Source organism: Sander vitreus, chromosome 19 (assembly GCF_031162955.1).
Source record: "Sander vitreus isolate 19-12246 chromosome 19, sanVit1, whole genome shotgun sequence".
NCBI lineage: Eukaryota > Metazoa > Chordata > Actinopteri > Perciformes > Percidae > Sander > Sander vitreus.
In genome coordinates, this window is record NC_135873.1 from 17,873,229 (window position 1) to 17,895,937 (window position 22,709).

Below are 22,709 nucleotides of genomic sequence, written 5' to 3' on the forward strand. Positions count from 1 at the left end.
GGGAGCTTGGGCTTGGATACTAGGGCAGCAGGAAGCTGGTGCCCCCCGGGACACCAACCTCATCCATTTTTAGGTTTCTGCTCTTGTGCGCATAATGTGAACTTGAACTTCTCTGCTTTCTTAAAATAAGGTGGCAATCTTGGGATTATCTTGAACCTACAGTGAGTGATGGTGACCTAAATAATGCTCGCTAGCAGGCGGTAAAAAACTGAAATAGTTCCTCTGCAGCTGCTAGCAATCCGATTTAACACAGGTCTAATTCTCAGTGTGTGTAAAGATTCTGGAGATAGGTGAGAACAAGCTGCAGTGAATTCTGAAATGCACAAAGACTTGTTTTGATGCGTGCTAGTGACTGCTGGTGATTTATGCCAATCTTATCAATCACCTCCAAGGCAACTGAGGCACATTATTCAAAATGTACCACGTGTAAATATCTGTATGAGCTCTGTTGGTTGAACTTCTGCTGCTCAGAATATGGCTATGCTTGCAGCCCTAACAATACACTAACAATGTAACCTGTCAATGTCTATTTACGATGGAGCTAGAAAGGTTTCATCTCAAGTTGCAGCAGAGGTTGGGGGTGTTGAAGAAAATTACCAATACCATATGTCATAGAAAACAGGAGGTGCTGCCTGACTAACTTACAATTAGTGCAGCAGCTGAGGATCAGCAGTGTTGGAAACAGATGGAATAACTAAACAAGGTTTGTAGGAGGAGGGGCGCATAAAGACCGGTCGAGCTGGGGTTAAGACTGTTCACCATGTTGTTAGTTTCTCTGCAGGTTTTATTTTGTATTTTTGTTGGACTGTTACGAGCAGGAGAGGGGCACCAGAAAGAGGGATGAAGTAGAGCAGTACAGCAGCAGGGCAACAAGAGGCTACAGGACAGAGGGGGAGAGCAGGCGAGCAGCGTAAGAGAACCATACACTTGCCTTGAGGAGACTGAATGAGAGATACAGGCGAAGAGGAAAGAAAGGAATCTGAAAAAATAAAAAAAGGACAGAAGAATGATCATCCTAGAAGAGGAAGAAAAGAAGTCCTATCCACTGAACCCATTCAAATAAAGACAGTCAAATCAAGAGAAAACAAGTAAACTTATCCAGCCTTAACAACTCTACATGCTATACAAAAAATCCACTTCAAATAAAGACCAGAAAATACTAATGTTAACGGAGTTGTCCCATATATGCTGTCATTGTTTACTTCAACCTACAATAACTTTAACACATGCACTTATATTTGCTATGCAGGCAAGACCAAGACAGTTTAAGAAGCAGACAAAAGCACTTCTCACTGTGCTTTAGTGTTGCTATGAGCAAACGGAAGAGCTTACCACAAATTAACTACCAAAAGACCAAAAGACTACTATTCTTTAGTACTTCTCCCATGGTTGATGTTGCTACAACAGAAACCAGCAGGACACAAATATTGCATTTACACTATATGGCCAAAAGTATGTGGAAAGTCCAAACAAGAATGTCCTTTTGGTCCGCGGTTGTTGTTGTTTTTTTTTTTTTTTTTTTTTTAATGGTTTGGGCGGGGCCCGGGGCTGCTGCTCAGTTCCCCCCACGACTGACGCGCGCGCGCACACACACACACACACACACACACACGGTGGATGCAGGAAAAACCAGAGATGAGACGTACAGGATGACCTAAATTGAGGACAGCTACGCTCGTTATTGTAAGTGCAATGCTAAGTTAAAGTCCAATAAGTACAAAAAAGTTGCAAAAATCAGGCATTTTGGGCTGCAACAATCTCAAAAAAAAGGCAGCAAAATCCTGGAGGGACTGCTCAATACTCACCGACTGTAGTGTGTAGAGTTTGCATTGACTGCTGTGGTGCGTTCACGTTAAATAAAATGTACATCAACGTAACTGATTTGTGGTCAATTCCTAATGTAATTCCTTAATGTGCACCAGATAAGGCGGTTCCTTGTACAATTTACATCATTAGTTCTGACAATCTTTCTCATATCCAAGCAAAAGTGGTATTGTACCTGAAATATGCCTAATCGGAAAATCAGTGGAGATGCCCACCCTAGTTGCAACATCAGACTGGATGCCTGAAACCAGTAGAGTGGCGGCTGGCCTGTTGGGGTCCGCATACTCCTGGCCAAGTAGTGCAACTGTTTCTATTTCATGTTTAAGGGTATTCAAGGTAAACAGGAAGTCATTAGGAGTTCACACCTCATTCCACTTTGTCATCGGAGTGGTTGGGAATGCCAGGAGAGAAATATCTTGAGTCATGGGTAAGGACTGAAGATGTGAGAGAGAGTCAGGTTTACAAAGGGAGGTGTGGCGTTTCCCTTCATATCAGCTCCACTGGCATTTCTACGGGTTGGGTAGGTTGGGGTAGGTGTGTCCTTGCAGTGCAGCATTCCTTCCCCTTAGATTCATATGGCTGTGCCACACCTTCACTTTTAAACCACACTGCTAACGAAAAATGCTAAACTGTTGTAAAACAGTGGAAACAAAAGCACATAAACATACAGATCTAAGAGGACAGCACATGGCTGCATGTGATGGTGTTTTGAACACAGTAGAGAGAAAAATAAAGCTGAATGAGAACTGACAAAACGAGATTAGAAATGAGTATAGATGTCAGAGGGGAGCATAAATGAGCTGTTAGATCAGAATATATTTTTATCTAAAAGCTACATTAAGTTATGTTTCGGGGGCAGTGACCAAGCTGAAAACACAACATCTGACATATCAACATATTTGACTTAAAACCTTACGCTTTTCTGTCAGTTCCCCATTTACAATCCCAGAAGACACGGAACAATGCCAGCATCCCATTGATGTTGTGTGATTCCAATGTTCATTCTCCTTTTAAAAAGGTTTGGCTTTTACCATCTCCTGAGGAACATATCTGGCACTTTAGCTGCAAGATGCTCCACTTTCTTCAGCAGCAAGTCACCAACTCTGCTGGCCTGCTGATTGGTGCTACACAGTCAGTTTATACAGTATAGCCCACAACCAAAACCATGAGCTAAAAGAAGTTGAAAATCTGTGTCTAGCAGAGGGGAACTGCAGGATTAGTGATGTTTCTCTGTGGATTGGTCAAAAAGTGTCCCCTTTCATACACACAGCCATTGTTACTTAGGGGATGTCACAAGAACCAATACTTCAGTACCAAGTAGATGCCAAAATTCGGAAAACGTGACGACTCGTTTTTCTCCCGTAGGTAACTTTACCAGGGAATGCAATCCTTCCGGGCCCGACGGGGGCAGCATATAAGCCTACAAGTGTTCTTGTATGCTGCAAAATGGTGAAGAAGAAGAACACCTACCAGCCGGAAGAACCGTGGTAGTGCCTCATCTCCGTGCACACTATGGTGCACACCGACAGCTTGACCGCAGCATGGAGCATGTTTGACCACAGTAGCTATACTGTACATCTACGGCAACGGCTTTTACAAGTTCACCTGGAACTCCCAAACCGCAAATAAGTCCATTTCTGTCGCCGTTGTGTTTCACATAGAGCCTAACATTAACGATAGCTGACATTAGCTATCCTTCTCCTCTGCAGAACGTCAGTTAAAAGTTAACTTTAACCAACCCGGTTCTATGTGAAAAAACAACAGTATGAGAAAGAAAAAAAAAAAAAAACTGACTTAACATACTTGCCGTTTGGGAGTTCCATGTGAACTCATGGAAGACATTACCGTATACTAGCTGTGTGGTGATGCCAGGCTTCAGGGCAGCAGGCTGAGGGTCCAGAAGACTCTGGAGTCTCTCCAGGTTTACATGCAAGTCACTCGCTCCTTTCCCCCTCCCCTCAAACCACTACACTCCATGCCAATACAGTGACAGAAATGTTCAGCAGAAAAAAAAGATTTAAAAGTCATTAAAAAAAGAGTGACGTGACACTCGTTAGTAACATCCTTATCCTGGAATACACGTTATAAAAAGGAGTACATGGGAGTTATCGTTTTGTTTTCTACCGTGGTATCAAATAGGGTATTGAGAAATGTAGAAATTCATTGGGATTGGTGTAGTGACATTCCTATTGTTAATTAAAAAAAGATTATTGTATAATAGCTTTGAGCTATGTTGGATATACTGGTTATTTTTGGTTTCTGGGACAAGGGTTAGACTGTCTTTATGTCGTCAGTGTACATTCCAAATACTACAGTTCTGGAAGATTTGAGTTGGAAGTCAGCTTTGCCAAAGTGGCCTCGGCTTCTTAGGCTCATCACCTAGTGGAAGTGATGGTGTAGGGTGGGTCTACTGCCAAGCCTGCCCTGCTGCTCTAGCTGCCCTGTACCGTCCAGCCCCGAGGGCTAGCCGATTGCCTCTGTGATCTCAGTGATATGGTCAACTCCAGCAGTGGCTGGAGGACTGTCTTGGCAAGACAAGTGCAGAGGGAGAGAGGGAAGCTGAAAGAACTCTGTGTTCCTTGAAGCTTTGCTTGTGTGCTTCACTGTCAAGTGGTTTACAGTGAACACCTATCTTGGTGAATGAACCAAAAGCAAAGGTTGGGTTGGATTCCTCCAGCAATATACAGGTTAGTCTGCTCATATTAGAACATTCCTAAGAGGAAATATGTGCACAAAGACAGCTGAACAGGTATCTGCAAGTTATCAAACAATATATAGACTGATTCTAAGGCTAACTTCCCCTGAAAATCTGATGCAATGTAGTTTGAGAAATGAGGTCCTCATGTTGAAGTGTGCCACTTCCTTTGTGACTAGTGTCACTCATCAGTGTGTAAGTCACGTGAAATGGGTTTAGCTACAGACAGAAGCTGGAAAGGCCATCTGGTAGCAGTGACATCGCATTCAAAGATAATACTAGTGTAGATTACTATGGTAAATACTACAATGAGGCCTGGGCAATATGGAAAAAAGCACATGTCATGATATCTTTGACAGAATACATCCATATCAGTTAGCCTGTGTGGCAATATTTCAACATGCACGCATCACACATGATAGTGCCATACTGACTCTGCTGAAAACAATGTTTTTATTGACTAGGCCTTATCGTTTCCAATTCCAATTGTGGCTGTTTTTTGACTGACATTAAGCTATCATCATAAATCCACACTTCCTATAGATGGGTTTAAATTAAAAGCCAGTTGCAGGTTGTAATGTGAAACATATGTTCAATAAGTGTTGCTGTGATAAAAAAAGCAAAATGAAAGCAACAGGAAGCAACTGAATGAAGACTGTATTTCTGTTATACTGATGGAATTAGTGCTGCAGAAATGTACATTATGCTGAATTTATCAAGACAAAAGGATTTTTTTTAATCGACAAATTAAAAGAAGAGGGAGGTTTCTTTCTAAAACATGCTAAAATATACCTATAAAACTGGGGAATTAGGTTTAATGACGTCTCTGATATGAGCATGTTTACAATGAAGGCCTGGTTCTATATGCAGCTGAAGTAAATAACTATAAATTAAGTTATTAAAGCTATATGAACATTAGGAACATATCACCAAGCTTGACTACTTGTCAATACAAGTAGTCACCAGCACCAACTTACCAATACATGACTGAGATTACATCATTGGGAATGACTGTTCAAAGCAACAAAGTGAACCTTTTCAAACCCGAGTGCCTAAATTATTGACAGATAAATCCATAACAAATAAATCATTAGCTGTACACGATTACACAAGAAGAAGTCCTAATTTTGTTGGTTTTATTTCAAATGAACTTTTAGTCCATACACTAAAATCCAGATATTTCTTAAATATATAAAAGTTGAAAAAAGTGACATCCATTGCAAATCCCAACAAATGTGTTAAAATTAAAAGTATTTCTGAGTAGGAAGATCACATCTACAAACATTGTCTTCCCATATGACATGAATGCAGACAGAGTAGGGCCCGAAGGCCATATTTTTAGGTGACTCAGCAGCGCTGTAATGACTAAGGTGTGTGAAAAGCACTGTCTGTTATCTGTCATGGAATGTTGAGTTTATTCGTGGCTGCCAGAAAACTATTCATTTTAACAGCCATGTTTTCTAGAGTCTGCCTTGGGAGACAAATCTAGCTCTAATAGAAGCTCATAAAAAGCTATTCCAGTGTAGGTTATGCTACAGTTTAAACATACTATAAGGACGTAGGTGTATTGAGTAAACTATCCTGCATCAAATATAATCGAGCACCATAATTTCCAAACTCTCTCATGGCTGCTAATTTTCTGGGACAAAGCCACTGTTTATAACTTTTTAACCATATGGTGGTGAACGGACGTGCTTTTGTGTCCCAGTAGACTTCTAGTAATCTTTTATTTAATTGTTGCTTGGTGATTCAATTTTAGACCAAATCGAAACTCAGTGAGGCATCATGTGCCACACCCTGCCACATCCAGTTGACGCCAATGACCACATGTGCTATAATTCTTCAAAGCCTACAATCCTTTTGATTAACAGAACATGGCTTTAAAAGGATTTTCAAATGGCTTACATGTAGTGGCTGATTGAGCCACGGAGTTCAAATCAGAAAGCTTAAAACATGCAGAAGACATACACACACACTCACTGATTGTGAAGCTGCCACTCCCTCAAAACACAGTCATCTGTCAATAAGGCCCTGGGAGACAATACTGTTCCTTTGTTTTAATTAGGCTTATTTAGACTGTGAAACCTGAAAACCTAAAAGACTCACAACTGAAGATGGTCACAGTTATGAATGATGGTACTTTAGCTCTTCAGGCATTATGTTTTGTTCTGGGACTGTTGTCATTATCAAGAAACAAAAGGGGCGATGCGCCTTTAAGAGGTCCTCCCTTCACTGGCAGTTGCCCAGTAACAATGAATCTGCAGTGCAGCGCATCGCAACATTTAGCGCCGAAAAGGCTTTGTCCCCCCCCCAAATATTATTGTACAGTGTCATGCAATGAGTATTTACTTATCAACAAACATACCCACCTCTTAGAACATGATGCAAGACTCTAAGAACAGTCATTATCATACATATTTCAATTCGGCTAACATCAAATGCACTACGAAGCATGTATTTTAGTATTTAATACCATTGGTTTGTTTTGTTTTATTTATTTAATTGTATTTATTTAAATTAACGTTAGCCCTGCTAATCACGCAATCTCCTTTGGCTATCATAACGCTGCTTAGCTGGTCGAATAGTTAAAATGACTTGACTCATGCTCTATAACAATAAAAAAAAGGCTATATCGCTAATCAGCAAGGCGACTTAAAACTGACGATTCATAAAAGACGTTTTGCGTGGCGTTATCGCCATAACGTTAAAAGACAGCGGCGTGTAACATTACCAGGGGGCAGGCCAAGGCAACATGGGGCATGCTTGGTAGCCGTGTGTCCGGTTAAGTTCACTACCACAGGTGTTTCCCATCCCATTAAAAATTAACAGGCTTAAATAACCAAGCACAGGCCAACAACAGACAAGTTAATAGAGAAGGGTTTCTTACATAGGCTAACATTACAGTTCCCAGTTAAATTATTGCGTTATGGTATTGATGTAAACCTATGAATACATTAATGCTTGTATATAAAAACGAAACACGTTATAGTTTCATAGTAATTAATGGTAAAACAATAAATTAAAATGACATTTGCTTAGCTAACTTAACGTTAGGCTATTTCTTACCGGATAGCTTTGATTCTTTGACAGCAGAATTTTGTCCATCGGCAAGCCCTTGCGACGATGATATCTGGGCGGACTGAGTCATTGGATCCATTTTACTGTAGTTTCAAAGCAACTGCACAAATGCGGTAAAATGTCTGTCGTCTCAATTTAAATGGTCGTTTGCTGTCCTTTGAAGACGTATATTTCGTCTGACTTTCCTCAAATTTCCTCAAGAGCAGGACTCGGTTCCGCACCTTAACGCAACGTCCGAGCACTGACAGATAAGCGAGACGGAGGGAAACAAGGCGGACTATGGAGGAGGGGAAAAACATGTCAGGGTGAGATACGTTCAATGTCCCAGTTTAGGCTCCTATATCCCAACTCCAAGCTGATAAAATGGACTTGTATCTGCTTTCAGGTCCAATAACATAAACCCATAGAATTATTTTAACTGACACCCCTCCTTAACTTGTCCTCCATCCCCTGCCTTTAAAAAAATATATCCCAGCAACTCTGTATCAGTAAAATCAAACTGTTGTAGACGGAATTTTGTTGTGACGTTCATAAGTGATGTACAAATATTCGACAGCAAGTGAAAGCGACAAGAGGAATATTCCTGAACACAGACCAAGTATGATTCTGTATTTCGGCCATTAGCTAGTATATCATTGGGATGCTGCATTATACGAGTTTTGAGTAAATTATACCAATGTATTTATACTAAATAATTATGGGATAAATATGAATAAGTATGTATTGAATGCATAAACTGGTGAGTGTTGTAGCTGTTTGTAACAAAGCCAGCCATAGCCACATTGATTCTTTTGAATGACGATGAAGACTTCACGGCTACAGTACAATTTTATAAAAAAATCTAAACTCTGTGGATTTAACTGTAGCCTGTTTTCCATTATGTAATGGTTACCTTTGTTCCATTTTGTAGCCATCTATCACATAATGGCATCATGAAGCCCTCTACTGGTGAAGTTTACGAATGACATACTATGAACTACGTTTCCCAGCATACATGAGAGGAAACCGTGTGCGCAGTGCTTTAGATCTTTATCCATGGGGATGGGCCTTTCGGCGTTCAACTGTGCTTGACAGCGAGCGACGTATCGTTATGAGATCTGCTTCACGACGCAAACGTAGAGACTGGTAACACACTGCAAGTGACTTTTGGGCAGACTGAACTGCGCGGCAAAAGAAGGGGGACACAAACAAAAACATGTGGCTGAGGCAGTGAGAAAACGGGTATGTAATCTCTCACACATTGGTCAAAATTTGCGTTGATAGAAGGTCAAAGTGAGTCAGTGTTGCAGCATATTGTGGTGATATATTTGGCAAGATGGCTAGGAGGGTTAGCGTCATCCAAAAGTGTTGAGTTTAGCTAACTAGCGGTTCGTTAGCTTGTTAGCTGCTTCTGACAACCACCTTTCAGCCATCTGCTCCCAAGCTGTTTGTCACAGTATGTCGCTCACTTTCTGGTTCAGGATATTTCGGTACTTTATCTCAGCCATTAAACAACGTAGTGTTCATTCAGTAAACTAACACCGATAGCAAGCCTAAATAGGTAGCGTTTACTTAACTTCGTAAAGTTAATGCAGCTAGCTAGTTAGCCTACATCAGCAAACCAGGCTCGCAAATAAATTCATTTTACAGAGTATTTCGGTCTGTACTAAAAGACCGCAAGCATTTGTGATTTCTCGGAGTCATTTCGACGTATTACTCGAAATCACGAACCAAGAAGAGCTTCTATTTGCAGCTTTGAATTGAATGTAGCTACATCTGTAGCAGCAGGAGTGCCCCGCCCACCAAAGCGCCATACAGCCCATGTTAGTGGCTTTGATGTAATCATTATGCAACGACTCAAGCTGCTCAGCTGTGGGTCATTGTCTAGGTTTATGCAAATATCCTCTAGTCTATACTAAACAGTTTGTCTTTATCTGTTTAGCGTGCGGCAGTTATAATACCATTGTTATTGCTGAGATTATTAACGGAATGTTTATTAATGCCGATACGTTTCCGTAGCTACGTTATTTATAATACTAGTGTTAATATATATTATTACAGTTTTCATAAAATGTCTTTTAAAATGATTCTCTAGTAAAGCTTCAGCCTCTTCTGCATTTTCAGCAAAACGTTATTACCAATAAGTAAATGTTGTGTTGTAATGGGGAATGTTAAGGGCTAAATCTCAAATTGAAAGGCTAAATCTGGCAATATTCTATATAATATTTACTATTTAGCCTGATACATCTTCTTCCTCTGTGACATGAGCTCCATTGTTGTCCAAAAATATTCAGACCCATCAATAAGCCACACTGTTGCACTGGGTGACATGTTCCTTCATTACCATGAACACACACTGTAGTTTATTTTGACTCAATCCCATATACACCGCCCTGCTGCCCCAAATACTCACTAGATGTGGAATAATCCGCTGTTGAAAATAGCCCCCACCAAATGCACTATTTACTCCACTTTGAGTAACATTAGCTAAAAAACTACAGTGGCCAGTGCTGATGAGCTGCTTTTAGAGATGTACGTCTTTAGTAGGAACCAATAGGCTTGGAGCTGAAAGCTACCCCTTATCAGTATGGATTTACTTCTACAGCATCAGTTTGTGATATTGATGCAGAGTTGAACTGACTGCAGTGTAACATTCAGTATTGCAGGTGAGGAGAGCATCTGAGTTGACTGACAGTGGACATCATGGGTTTGCACTCAGCCCAGAAGAAACACTTTCCCCTGCGGGGGATCGACGGTGTGGTTCAGCTGTTTGATGCCGAGCTCCGCAAGTCTGAGCCAGACCTATCCCTTCTCTCTTTGGTCCTGGGTTTTGTCGAGCATTTCCTAGCTGTGAACCGGGTCGTCCCCATAAACGTCCCAGGGGTCCGGTTTGAACCGCTGGAGCCGGACTGCCCCACCTCCTGCTTCCCCACAGTGGAGCTGGGCATGATTTCTGCACTGTACGAGCGCTTCACGGCCCAGATCCGCGGCGCTGTGGACCTATCCCAGTACCGGAGGACTGCTACAGGGTCCAGCAGGGAGCTGGTGAAGAAAGTGTCAGATGTGATCTGGAACAGTCTAAGCCGCTCTTACTTCAAGGACCGGGCCCACATCCAGTCCCTCTTCAGTCTCATTACTGGTACGACATTACAAGTATCACAATAAAATGAGATTTTATGAGGCTGTTTCTTATGGCAAGTATAGACTTTGATCAACTCGGAATTAGTGTAGTCAAATTGATGAAAATAACCTTTTTATTAAATTTGAACCAGGTACCAAACTGGACAGCTCTGGTGTGGCATTCGCAGTCGTGGCAGCCTGCCAGGTTCTGGGTCTGAAGGACGTCCACCTGGCACTGTCTGAGGACCACGCCTGGGTGATTTTCAGCAAAAACGGCGAAGAAACGGCTGAGGTCACCTGGCACGGGAAGGGTAACGAGGACCGACGAGGACAAACCGTCGCAGCGGGAGTCAGTGAGAAGGTAAGGCCTACCTCCACTCACCTGCAATAAGGACGAAACTCACAACGCGTAAAGAAACTCCCACACATAGTTCAAATTCAGAAAACAAAATGGTACAGATAATAGAGCACAGTGCATCATTTATTTCTTGGTGAGTGTTGTGACACCAGAAAAGATCACTAAACACATCAAGTTCAGTAATATGCAGCGTTACCTGCCGTCGGTAACTGCAATTTAATTTCCCCTCGTGGGTCCATTTAGCACTGATGGTGCAGGATTATGTCACCAAAACTGTCCAATGAAGGAGTTGCCTGTCAGGCCGTGTGCCCTCATGTTTCTTGGTTCTGTTGTAATAAGCATGAAACACACCAGATCTAAAGTGGATATCTCTGATCTGGTAAAGTGAACCAAACTGCAGGTGTGAAAACACCATGAATCAGATTTTGTCAGAGCCCTGGCTTTTTTTCTTTGATTTCTGCTTCGACACATAAAGTGATGAGTGAAAGTCCCATTTGTTATGTTTTTGTGCTTCTTTTTCTAACCTCTCTAAACATGAAGATAGCCCTCCTTAGATTCGTATTATAAAGGAAAACTTTAACCAGACTAGTATTTGATGTCTACTCCCTGTAAAACTGTCCTGTTTGTGCTTGTGTCCCCCTCAGAGCTGGCTGTATCTGAAGGGCTCCTACATGAAATGTGACAGAAACATGGAGGTGGCCTTCATGGTTTGTGCCATCAACCCTTCACTGGACCTGCATACTGATAGCTCTGAGCTCCTGCAGCTACAACAGGTGAGTGTGTGCAGCTAGCTGTTACATATCTGCTTTTTAATCTACCGGAACACACCGCAATTTTCAGTTTCACAGGTACCCTGGAGGAAGCGATGACCTTATTACCAGAGAGCCAGTCTAAAACTGAGCAATTTGATGTTCTTGCATACAGTATGTAGTCTAAAAGTTCCCGATATCTTTCTCTTTTGCCATGGACAGTAGTTGCCTAGAATATATTTTCCCTCCATAATTATCAGTTTTCATCCTACTCAAATCTCATCAAGACGTACTGTAATGTGTGGTAGTGATTCCCATATAGAATTTATCTGGGCAGACTAGGGTTTCCAATCACCGCTGCTAAGATGCCATGAACTCAACACTTCCTGCAGTTGTTTCACATTAAAAGCCTACCAGGATTGAGCTAATGCAAGACTGTTAATATGAAAAATCTGTGCTGGAAGTGACTCATTGACAGCAACTTAACAGCGGTTGGAAAAAAAAAATGAATAAAAACAGCAAAGTAGAAGCAACTGAAAACAATATTTAATGTAAGGTAAGGAAGGTGTTCTCAGCAGAGTGGTTAATATGACACGACTCTGTTGTACTGGTGTTATCAATGCTGTGGAAATGTACATTCTGAATTTTTCAGCACAACCGGAGAATGTGTTGAATTTTCATTAACAAACAGCATTAATAGCAAGTTAGAATATGCTAAAATATTGTTATAATACAGGAACTTTAGAAACAAAGGCCTGTGTCTAATAAAGCCTGTTTCACATTAGAATAGAGGGCCACTATCTGGCCATCACCAGTAAAGTCTCAAGTCATGTGGGATAGAGTATATGTTATATCTGATAACACCATTGGTATATTCAGGGTTTTTCCTGCATAGAGGAATTTTTGGCACCCCCCTAATATGTTTGAGCCAGCCCCAAAGGAAAATCACCAACACCAAATGATAACAATTGAGAATAAATAATAGCGATTCACCAATCAAGCTTACTGTAGTGCGTAGTCGCCCCCCCAAAGGCCCATTCGGAGCCACGAAAAAGCACATCTCTTAACATTTAAAGACCCCCAATCTTTTTTTGCTGCCCGTGTTACTCTTCCTGATCTCTTTATTTTCTCTTTCTCCCTGATTCAACAGAAACTCCTGTGGTTGCTATATGATCGAGGCGACCTGGACAGGTGAGAGTTTGTGTCGATGATACCGCTGCCTGTCCACTACGAAGAGTTGATGTGTAAACTTGCTAAATTCCACCACCTCCTCCTTCCCTGTACTGTGTACCAGGTATCCTATGGCCATGGGCACTCTGGCAGACCTCGAAGATCAGGATCCGATCCCAGGCAAGGAGAGCCCCCTGAAAATCCACCTCAAGGTAAGTCTTCAGAGAGGTTTCCACCAGGTCACACTGCAGTAGGACAGGTAGGATGTGAGAAAATGTTGTTTTAAGCTCCAACATTTCTCAAAATGTTTCATTTTGAAAATATCAATATGGAAAATGCATTTTAAAACTTTGATATTTTAGAGTAGGGATGCACCGATCCGACTTTTTCACTCCCTATTCCCGATACCGTTGTTGAATTAATAATACACTGTATACCTTCCACCTTATACCTTCCTTCCACCATGAGGAAGAGACTAAAGGCACCAGACTTTCCTAACTAAACATTACTTTCCTAACTAAGACAAAAAAACATTAAATTCTTATTTATTTGTACACTCAACTCTTCCGTGTGACAGAGGGGAAAAAACAAAACTGGATCGGCCCGTGGATCTGTTAATTTTTCCGATCCCCAATCCAGCTATTTTGTCAATATCGGGACCGATATCCATTCTTAATATCGGATCAGTGCACCCCTATTGTAGGGTCGACTATTGGTGCTTTCACAAAATAGTTACATAATGAGATTTTTGAAATGGAATGCAGTAGGGGTGTGACAAGACACTCAGCTCACAAGACGAGACACGAGATTGGGTTCACGAGACGAGATTTTAACACTATTTTAAAGAACACTTCAATTAACAAATATGACTGGAAAAATAGTCTTTACTTAGAGAACCAAGGTTACAACGTAACCAAGCATTTCATTGCAGCAATAAACAAGGAAGTAGGCTGCTCTTGTATTGATTTCTGACCATTTTAGAACGTGGGGAGAACATTTCTCTTTGTTTAATATCATTAAAATTAAAGACTCATTTAAAAAACAAAAGACAGAAAGAGAGCGATCTGTAGTGAATGTTTGTTTACATTTTCGTCACGTTTTAATCTTGCGAGATCTCGTCGCACCTCTAGAATGCAGCCTTTAAAACCAGCAAACACTTGTGTCATATTACGATATCCAAAATGAAGACGATATCTAGCCTCGTATATCGATAAAATATCGATTTGTCCAGCCTTATTGACAACTCCATGTTTAATACTGTTATGCAACAGTCATATAAAACACAGCATCAGACATGCACTTACCAAAACCAACCAGACAGTCAGCTCCACTTGTCACTAAAACTGACCAGTGAACTAGTGTATTGGTTGTGGGTTGTCCACTGATGGGGTTTTTCCATTGGCACTTTTAGCTGCGCCAAGCCAAACCATGCTGTGCTGTTATGCATTGCCATTACTAGTTTTAGCGCGCCAAGTCGCGCCCGAGATGGACCCCTCGGAGCAGGTTCAAATCTCGCCCCACCCACTTCCAAGCAGGCTTCGGTGAACCTGCGGCGATCCCCCCCCTTTCTCCCCCTCAAGTGTTGCGAGACCTAACTCATGTCTGTGCAGGAGAACAAAGATACTGTACAGACGTTTCTGTTCTCTCAGTACTCAGTACACTAACTGAATCTCTGTGGTTTGAAGTTTAGTTTCTCTCCTGTGTCCCTGTTTGTATACTTTCAGATATCCACTTTATTTTACTAAGCAATATCACACAAGATGGGGTGCTTTATTTCAGTGTTAGTGACCTTGGCGCTGGCCGCATCATGCGATTTTAGAGATCGTGGGATTTCTCAAATTATAAATAAATTAACCACACACACAAACACAAACTGCCTTGCTAGCTCAATCTTGTTGTAACTAAGATATTAGCTACTACATCCGCGATGTTCACATGCAAGTTAGGCTGTTTTTAAGATAGCCCCGTGACCGACTCACTGGCACTGAAGACACACCTTCAAGAGGGTGGCCCTGTTGTTATGGAAATGCAAATCCCTGGACGCGCCAAGCCAGCACACGTGAATGGAAAAAACCCGAGTTCCATGTATGGACCCTTTAAAGTTAGACAACAAGATATCATTGGACTTTTCTGCTTCTAACTTGATACAAATATGATAACAGATTGACTTTCTGCACTGAAAATTATGTGTGTTTACAAATGCTTGTTGTATATCTTCACAGATCAGGATGTGTAATAAGAAGTCATTGTTCCTGTGTTTCTGGGCTCTCTCTCTCTCTCTCTCAGGCTGTCAGTTCTGCTCAGCAGTACTACAACAACGAGCACATCTACCCCTACATGTACCTGGGTGGTTTCCATTACAGACACAGGGATGTGCGGGAGGCTCTCAAGTCCTGGGCTGAGGCCGCTCAGGTCATGCAGGAGTGAGTTCACACTGCTTTACACACTAGTATGCAAGCACCGTAAAAAATCTCGGCCACGCACACAGACAACAATACGGAAATGCAAGATGCTGTGCAACAGAGCGACTGTTAAAACAAGGTCCAAACAAACAATGTAGTCCTTCTCATAGGACTTAATAGCCATCTTTCCAAGCCTTCTGTAAAATACAGTTATTCCAATATCCAATCATCAATTGTAGATATTGCTGGTTTTAGCCACTTTCTAGTAATGGCTTTCCTGCCCGCTGCGCTTAGAATTCGAAATAGATATCCAACATGAGAGGTAACGTTTTCTAATGGCAGGGCACCCAAATACAGGGTCTCTAATTTAAACAGAATGTCCTGGAGTACTGTTTCCAATACTACATGAACCTCCTGCCAGAAAGGAATTGTGAATGGGCAAGACCAGAATATATGATGATGATTTGCCTCGGAGAAATTTGGTAGAATGACCAAACCTACTTTTAAATGTAGTTTTTATCTTGCTTTTATTGTGGAATGGTCATCAAGCCCTATGTTTGACAGTTGTTATTTGCAAAAATTACCAGAAGAAATCTTGTTTTCAAAATCCAAGTTAAATTCTGTCAGACAGTCTGGACATTATGAGCTTGACCATGCTGGTGTATGGTAAACTGGAGTAATCCAGCAGCCTCAGTTGTTACGTAACCGGGCGGACACAAGATGGCAGTAAATGCAAGGCTATCTGCCCTCACTTGTGTTGCGACTTCTGCCACCACTGTCACATCGACCACAAAGAGCCCCGTCCCAGTTAGTATGAGAGGGTGTGCCAGGAAGTGTCCAGCATCCTCACACAATCTCCTCCCCTTTAAACACACTGTTCATGAGCCGCAGCTAAAAATACCAGCTCTGACCCACCACACATTCTCTTCCCATCTATCAGCTTCCTTTTCCTGCTCCTCCATTGTTCTTCAACTTCTCTCTCTCGCTCTCTTTGTGTGTGTGTGTGTGTGTGTGTGTGTGTGTGTGTGTGTGTGTGTGTGTGTGTGTGTGGACTGTTGCAATGCCTTCAATAATCAACATGTTACAGTCAACATTCAAATTCTGAAAGACATCAAATGGTCAAAGAGCCCTCTCTTCATCTGAACCCTATGTAATGTTGTCTTTTGTAAAGAAAAAGACAGCCTGTAGATGAATATACATTTTCAGTCAGATCTTGCATATATCTAGATTTTGACATGCCCCCTGCTGTGATTAAAAGTCCTTCTCCTCTCACCTACTCTTGCAGCTATAACTATTTCCGTGAGGACGAGGAGATCTACAAGGAGTTCTTTGACATTGCAAACGACGTTATCCCCAATCTGCTGAAGGAGGCGGCTGCTGCTGCAGAGAGTCCTGGGGAGGGAGGGGAGGGAGGAGAAGGAGCTGACAAGGCAAGTATTCCCAGACAGTAAAAGGCTGCAATCCAGCAGATTCATTTTTTTTCAGAGGTGGTCAGTTTATTATGTTTACAGTTTTTACTGTTTGGGGAGGGGGCGTTGTCGATAGCAAGAAATTAACAAACCTGAGAATGAGACCCCATCACCTGGTATTAACATGTGATCTGCATTTGGGCATGTTCTCTGCAGCCTGGTTATAATGCAAGTTTGCTAAGTGAAGATTTATGCATCATTGAATTAAAATGCACCACACAACGTAGTTCTCATGTGCACCGTCAATTTCCGTCCACTAAAAGTTCAGTTTTTGCCGCTGACAGGCTCAGATTATTATTCTAAGTGTCTGACAACATTATGGAAAGGATCCCTACAGAGATAGACCTTTTAGTTAAAGGGGTGGTTCAGAATTTTGGACATAGGACCTCATTTCTAAGTTAGCCAGTGTGTTATTTATCAGTGGAGTCAGTTTTCAACACTTTGCATCCAGTCCTTCCAGTTGCAGAGTTCGCTGGTGCTAGGCTAGCGCAAGTCAACAGTATCTGCTAGCCTGCCATTAAAAAGCAGTCTTACACACTCCACAGGGCTAGCAATTTGCATGTAAACTGTCCGAGCTTACATGACGTTTACCTAAAGTTAGCGGTTAGCCCAGCCGGGTATCTACCAAGAGTGTAGCTATACCGTTAGCTAACGTTGTCACTCTCCACAATGCATTGAACAGTAACGTTCCACTAACGTTGTCAGTCTCAATCTATCAGTAGCAGCTAGGCTAACGTTATTAAAGGGGCTAGCTTTATTAGCTAGAGTAGCCTACCGAAAGGTATTACCTGTTCATCAGTAGCTGTTTGTGCATCTAAAAAGACGGATGGAACCGCATTCGTTGTCAGTGACTTGTGGTCCTTAGGTTGCAGGGTTTTCAAAGTCGTCTGGTCTAAAATGATCACTACACATTTGCCAGTTGAGTAGGGTCTCCTCCCGTTTACTTTATGGCGTAGTACTACTAACCGGAGCTAAGTAAAATTCCGCCGCTGCTGAGAAACTAGTCCATCAAAATGTAATGCGATCATTGAGATGCAAGGGTAGTTTTATTTCTAACATTATTTTATCAACAGACATTTACATCGATAGTCTGGCGTTATAATTTATTTGCCTCGGGTGTACTGTGGAGTGTGTAAGACTGCTTTTAATGGCAGGCTAGCAGATACTGTTGACTTGCGCTAGCCTAGCACCAGCGAACTCTGAACTGCAAGTGGAAGGACTGCATGAAAAGTGTTAAACTGTCTCCACTGATAAATAACACACTGGCTAACTTGGAAATGAGGTCCTATGTCCAAAATTCTGAACCACCCCTTTAACGAGTAAAATCCTTTTTGTTTAACATGAAACAGCTCTGAAATTGCTATCGCCAAACCCACCAGACTCCATTTAGTTAAACAATACTTTTTAGCGTGTAAAGAGCCATCATATTTCCACATGTAAATGGGTGAATGAAGGGTTTATTTCAACCAAACCAGAGTTGTGATTGTTGGAACAGTGGACAGACGAACCAAGACGGCTTTTGATAGTTTTATTTTGTTTCTGTCGACTTTAAATTAAGTGGGTTTTACGATAATAAAATGACTGTTTATTTAAATGGAGTCTGGTGGGTTTGGTGACGGTGATTTCGGGGATGTTTCATGTCAAATTAAAGGATCTTACTCTTTATCAAAAAGGTCTATCTCTGTAGGGATCCTTTCCATAATGTTGTCAGACACTTAGAATAATAATCTGAGCCTGTCTGAGGCAAAAACGTCAATTTCTTTTGATGTAAATTGAAGATGCACAATTGCCCATTAACGTTACATTGTAGCTTGTTTCGCTGACTGCCGCGTCTTGCTTAATACTGGACCAATTTCAAACATTGTTGTTCCCATCCGTTACTTAGACACAAAAACATGTCGAAGTTACCCTTTAAGATCACATGTTAACACCGGGTGAAAACGGGGTATAACTTACTGTACACTTACTGTATAACAAACTGAATACTGTGATTTCAGGAGCACCCCAAGCAGGCAGCAGCCCTCTCCGCACTCCAGGACCCAGAATGCTTTGCCCACCTGCTGTGTTTCTATGATGGCATCTGCAAATGGGAGGAGGGCAGTCCCACACCGGTCCTTCACGTGGGCTGGGCCACCTACCTGGTCCAGTCTCTGAGCCGCTTTGATGCTCAGGTGAGAAACCCAGAATAGCTCTGCCCTTTGAAATTCAAAATGACCACAGCCAATACAAGCTCTGTCAGCTATATATATATATATATATATATATATATATATATATATATATATATATATATATATATATATATATATATATATATATATTTTTATCGTCATCGCAATATCAAATTCCGCAACAACCATATCGCAAAAGGCTGTGACATATCGCAAAAGACACTCAAAATGTTTTGTGTTAGTTAAAAGAAAATATCAGAAAACTTTAAAATGTAACTTTCGTTCTTTTTTTAGTGGTGACTTTTATATTCACTTCAATGTTCAATTTGTTCAATAAAAGAATGTTGGAAATGATTTCCTTTCAGTCAACAAGCAATTCGTTGTATTTTAGTAGAATACTGAAAGCAGCAGAACTGAGAATACACTAATATAGCTGTTCATCGCAATTAATTTTGTTATTGCGATTTTCAACAACGTTCTCGCACATTTTCCTTGTGTCATGCAGCCCTAGTGTTGATGCTTTGTAGCTAAAAATGGGTTTGTGGTCTGATTTCCAAAGGTGCGTCAGAAGGTGTCGATCATCACCAAAGAGCCAGAGGCCCAGGATGATGATGACCTGTCCAGCGACGACCCCCGGGAGGGCCGCAGACGAGGCCCCAGGAGAGAGTCCAAGCCGGATGAGCAGAGCTCTCCTCCTCCTGCTGCTCCCACCTCCCCATCCACCCAGCCTGCAGCAGCAGCAGCAGCCGCTGCAGCAGCCCAGCCCAAGAAGGTGGGAGAGGGAGGGGGCCGCCGCCGCTCCTCGCAGGGCCTGCGAGGGGAAAACTCTGACGGAAAACCCAACTCCCCCAGCCCGGACTCTTCCCCCTCATCCCAGCAACAGGCGTCCCCCTACCCCGCCGGTCCTGTGGTGGCCTTTCAGAGTGAGAAGATGAAGGGGATGAAAGGGCTGCTGTGTGCTGCCAAGGTGAACTCCAGTGCCATCAAGCTGCAGCTCACCGCCCAGTCACAGGTCCAGATGAAGAGGCAGAAGAGCACGCCGGCCGGGGATTACTCCATGTCCTTCATGAAGCGGCAGCGCAAGTCACTCTAGACATGTTGATTGTTGTAGGAGGAGTTGTTGAGACTCTTTAGGACATACTGTGAACAGCAACACGGACAGCCGATTAACCTCGCTTTTGTTTGTGAAACTATTTTACCAGTATTTTCATCCAATGGTTTGGTTCAGTCAGTATCCTCATCGTTCCTAGCAATATATTTGACTTGCACACTTGAGTTAAGCGTCACATATCAAGTTTGAACTGAAGGAGTGAACATTTCATTCTGTTTTTATTTAACTATAGCCAGATTTTCTGGGGAACTGCCTGGTTTAATAGATTAAGCACTCATTCATCATTAGTTTGTGTTTTAATTGGCAGCCAATTGCACACTGACTATTAACTTCTCATTGACTTACATGTGGATGTTTGAAGCCAAAGTAACGAGGACGACCAGAATACAACGTACAGATGTGTAAATATCAACTTGTACCATTAGGAATCTGTCCAGGACTGAAGCCTTGGAAGTGATTAATTTAGGATAGTTACTGTGTAACATTGTCCACTTCTGCTCTATCGACAGCTTCTTTCTTGCTAGCTCTATGTTGCCTTACTTTGCCTTTGTTCTTTTCTAAAGTAGGTGGCCTTTAGTTTTAAGAATAGCTAAGTATGGCCTATTTCTAATGATTAGAGAAGACCAAGAAGACCATGCACTGTTGAGACGGAGCCATATTAGGTGGCCCCGCTACATCCTATTTGCTTGATGAGTTGTGATTTTTGTTCTTGTTTTTGTATCTGCAAGTAATAAAGACCTGATGAAAATAGAATGTGGTGAGGTCTGATGATGTGTATTAGATACATAAGGCACATGTTCACAGGCGACTGAGCTGAGAGGCTATACACTGTTAAAACAGGGTGTTTCAGCTTGAACTGCAGTGGGAGGTACAGTTGTGTTCAGAATAATAGCAGTGTGTTTAAAAAAAAGTGAATAATGCTCAAACTCCTTTTAGAATAGCTTTTAATTCCATAATATCAATGCATTGGGAACACTGCGCATTCAATTTCAAATCAAAACATGGCTAAAATTTATCAAGTTTGTGTTATACCTTTACAGAAAGTGAAGAAAAATGAATATTAGTATTTGCATTTTTCTTTACAAACTCAAACATTTACTGTATAAACTGAACAATGTCTCAAGGGTTCGCTTTACTTTGAATCACTGCACTAATATTTAGTTGCATACCCATTATTTCTGATGTGTGTTGCATAGAGTCGATCAACTTCAACTGTTTTGGGTCATTTTCTTGTTGAAAGACCCATTTCAAAGGCATTTCCTCTTCAGCATAAGGCAACATGACCTCTTCAAGTATTTTGATGTATTGAAACTGATCCATGATCCCTGGTATGCGATAAATAGGCCCAACACCACAGTATGAGAGACATCCCCATAACATGATTTTTGCACCACCATGCTTTACTGTCTTCACAGTGTACTGTGGCTTAAATTCAGTGCATGGGGGTCGTCGGACAAACTGTCTGCGGCCCCTAGACCCAAAAAAAACAATTTTGCTCTCATCAGTCCACAGAATGTTACCCCATTTCTCCTTTGGCCAGTCAATGTGTCCTTTGGCAAATTTCAACCTATTCAGTACATGTCTTTTTTTCAGCAATGGGACTTTGCGGGGGCTTCTAGCTGATAGCTTTGCTTCACATAGCCTTCTTCTGATCCTAACAGTACTCACAGGTAACTTTAAGTCTTCTTTGATTTTCTTGGAGCTGATCATTGGTTGAGCCTTTGCCATTTTGTCTATTCTTCGATCCATTCGAATGGTAGTTGACCGTTTCTTCCCACGTCATTCAGGCTTTGGATGCCAGTTCAAGGCATTTGAAATGATTTTGGCTGAGCAGCCTATAATTTTCTGCACTTCTTTATATGTTTTCCCCTCTCCAATCAACTTTTCATTCAAAGTCTGCTGTTCCCTAGAGCAATGTCTGGAATGACCCATTTTGCTGAGTATTTCAGTGTGAAATGCACAATAACCAGCATGCACAACATTTGCTTCCTTCCTTAAATATAGGCAGTAATTGATACCTGTTTCTTCACAGAATCAATCACCTCACTAATCGAACACAACACTGCTATTATTTTGAACATGCCCCTTTCAATTACAGATTCAAATACACAGAATGAGCAGCATGCATGTCATGACTGTTGGGTCTGTTGGTTTTCTATGACTCTACAACACTTACTAGTAAATTATTTGCCATGTAGAAATATCACTTCTACCAAAGAATTTGATTTATGAGGTTAGTGATGTTGGACTGCTATTATTTTGAACACAACTGTATGTGTTTTCTACATTTAGCTGGAAAGCAACGGTCAGCAAGAAAAGCAAGAAGGGACGTACTGAGAAAACTGAAACAAAAACTTTACTCATGTCACACATCTATGGTTTAGCAGTGGTGTCTATGAAACTACAGTTGCAGACTGAGCAGCAGTGATTAACCGGTGACCATTCCATTAGCAGGCTAATGGGAATGACTTGAATGGGAGTGTGTGTAGTACAGTTATTTTCCTTCATAAATCAATATGCACACAGCACAATATACACAAAACAGGAAACCTTAATAACCAAGACTAAGACGGGACATGGATG

The 22,709-nt window shown here is 41.6% G+C and overlaps 2 protein-coding genes across 3 annotated transcripts in view; one reads left to right on the top strand and one right to left on the bottom strand.

Annotated features, from left to right (window-relative positions):
- The window catches only part of rtn3 (reticulon 3), a 32,438-nt gene extending 24,565 nt beyond the window's left edge, over positions 1 to 7,873 (bottom strand). The window contains exons 1-2 of one of the 2 annotated variants that reach the window (XM_078276563.1): positions 7,586 to 7,873; positions 932 to 979 (exon numbers count right to left, since the gene is read on the bottom strand). In XM_078276563.1, the coding sequence (XP_078132689.1) occupies positions 932 to 979; positions 7,586 to 7,676 (139 nt within the window). In that variant the 5' untranslated portion in view covers positions 7,677 to 7,873. The remainder of the gene's footprint in view (positions 1 to 931; positions 980 to 7,585) is intronic. The other variant, XM_078276561.1, reaches the window with a different exon arrangement.
- Positions 7,874 to 8,631: 758 nt separating this feature from the next.
- men1 (multiple endocrine neoplasia I) lies at positions 8,632 to 20,879 on the top strand. Its single transcript, XM_078276203.1, has 10 exons — positions 8,632 to 8,818; positions 10,235 to 10,715; positions 10,849 to 11,057; positions 11,699 to 11,827; positions 12,954 to 12,994; positions 13,098 to 13,185; positions 15,260 to 15,396; positions 16,661 to 16,805; positions 18,842 to 19,015; positions 19,575 to 20,879. The coding sequence occupies exons 2-10, from the start codon at positions 10,280 to 10,282 to the stop codon at positions 20,106 to 20,108; spliced, it is 1,893 nt and encodes a 630-aa protein (XP_078132329.1). The 5' UTR covers positions 8,632 to 8,818; positions 10,235 to 10,279; the 3' UTR covers positions 20,109 to 20,879.
- Positions 20,880 to 22,709: the final 1,830 nt, after the last annotated feature.

Bases quoted from the DNA above. Each gene is read 5' to 3' on its own strand.
- men1 (XM_078276203.1), top strand. From the start codon at position 10,280: ATGGGTTTGCACTCAGCCCAGAAGAAACACTTTCCCCTGCGGGGGATC. The intron at 11,828-12,953 runs GTGAGTGTGTGC...CTGATTCAACAG, and splicing joins AGCTCCTGCAGCTACAACAG to AAACTCCTGTGGTTGCTATA. The intron at 16,806-18,841 runs GCAAGTATTCCC...CTGTGATTTCAG, and splicing joins GAGGAGAAGGAGCTGACAAG to GAGCACCCCAAGCAGGCAGC.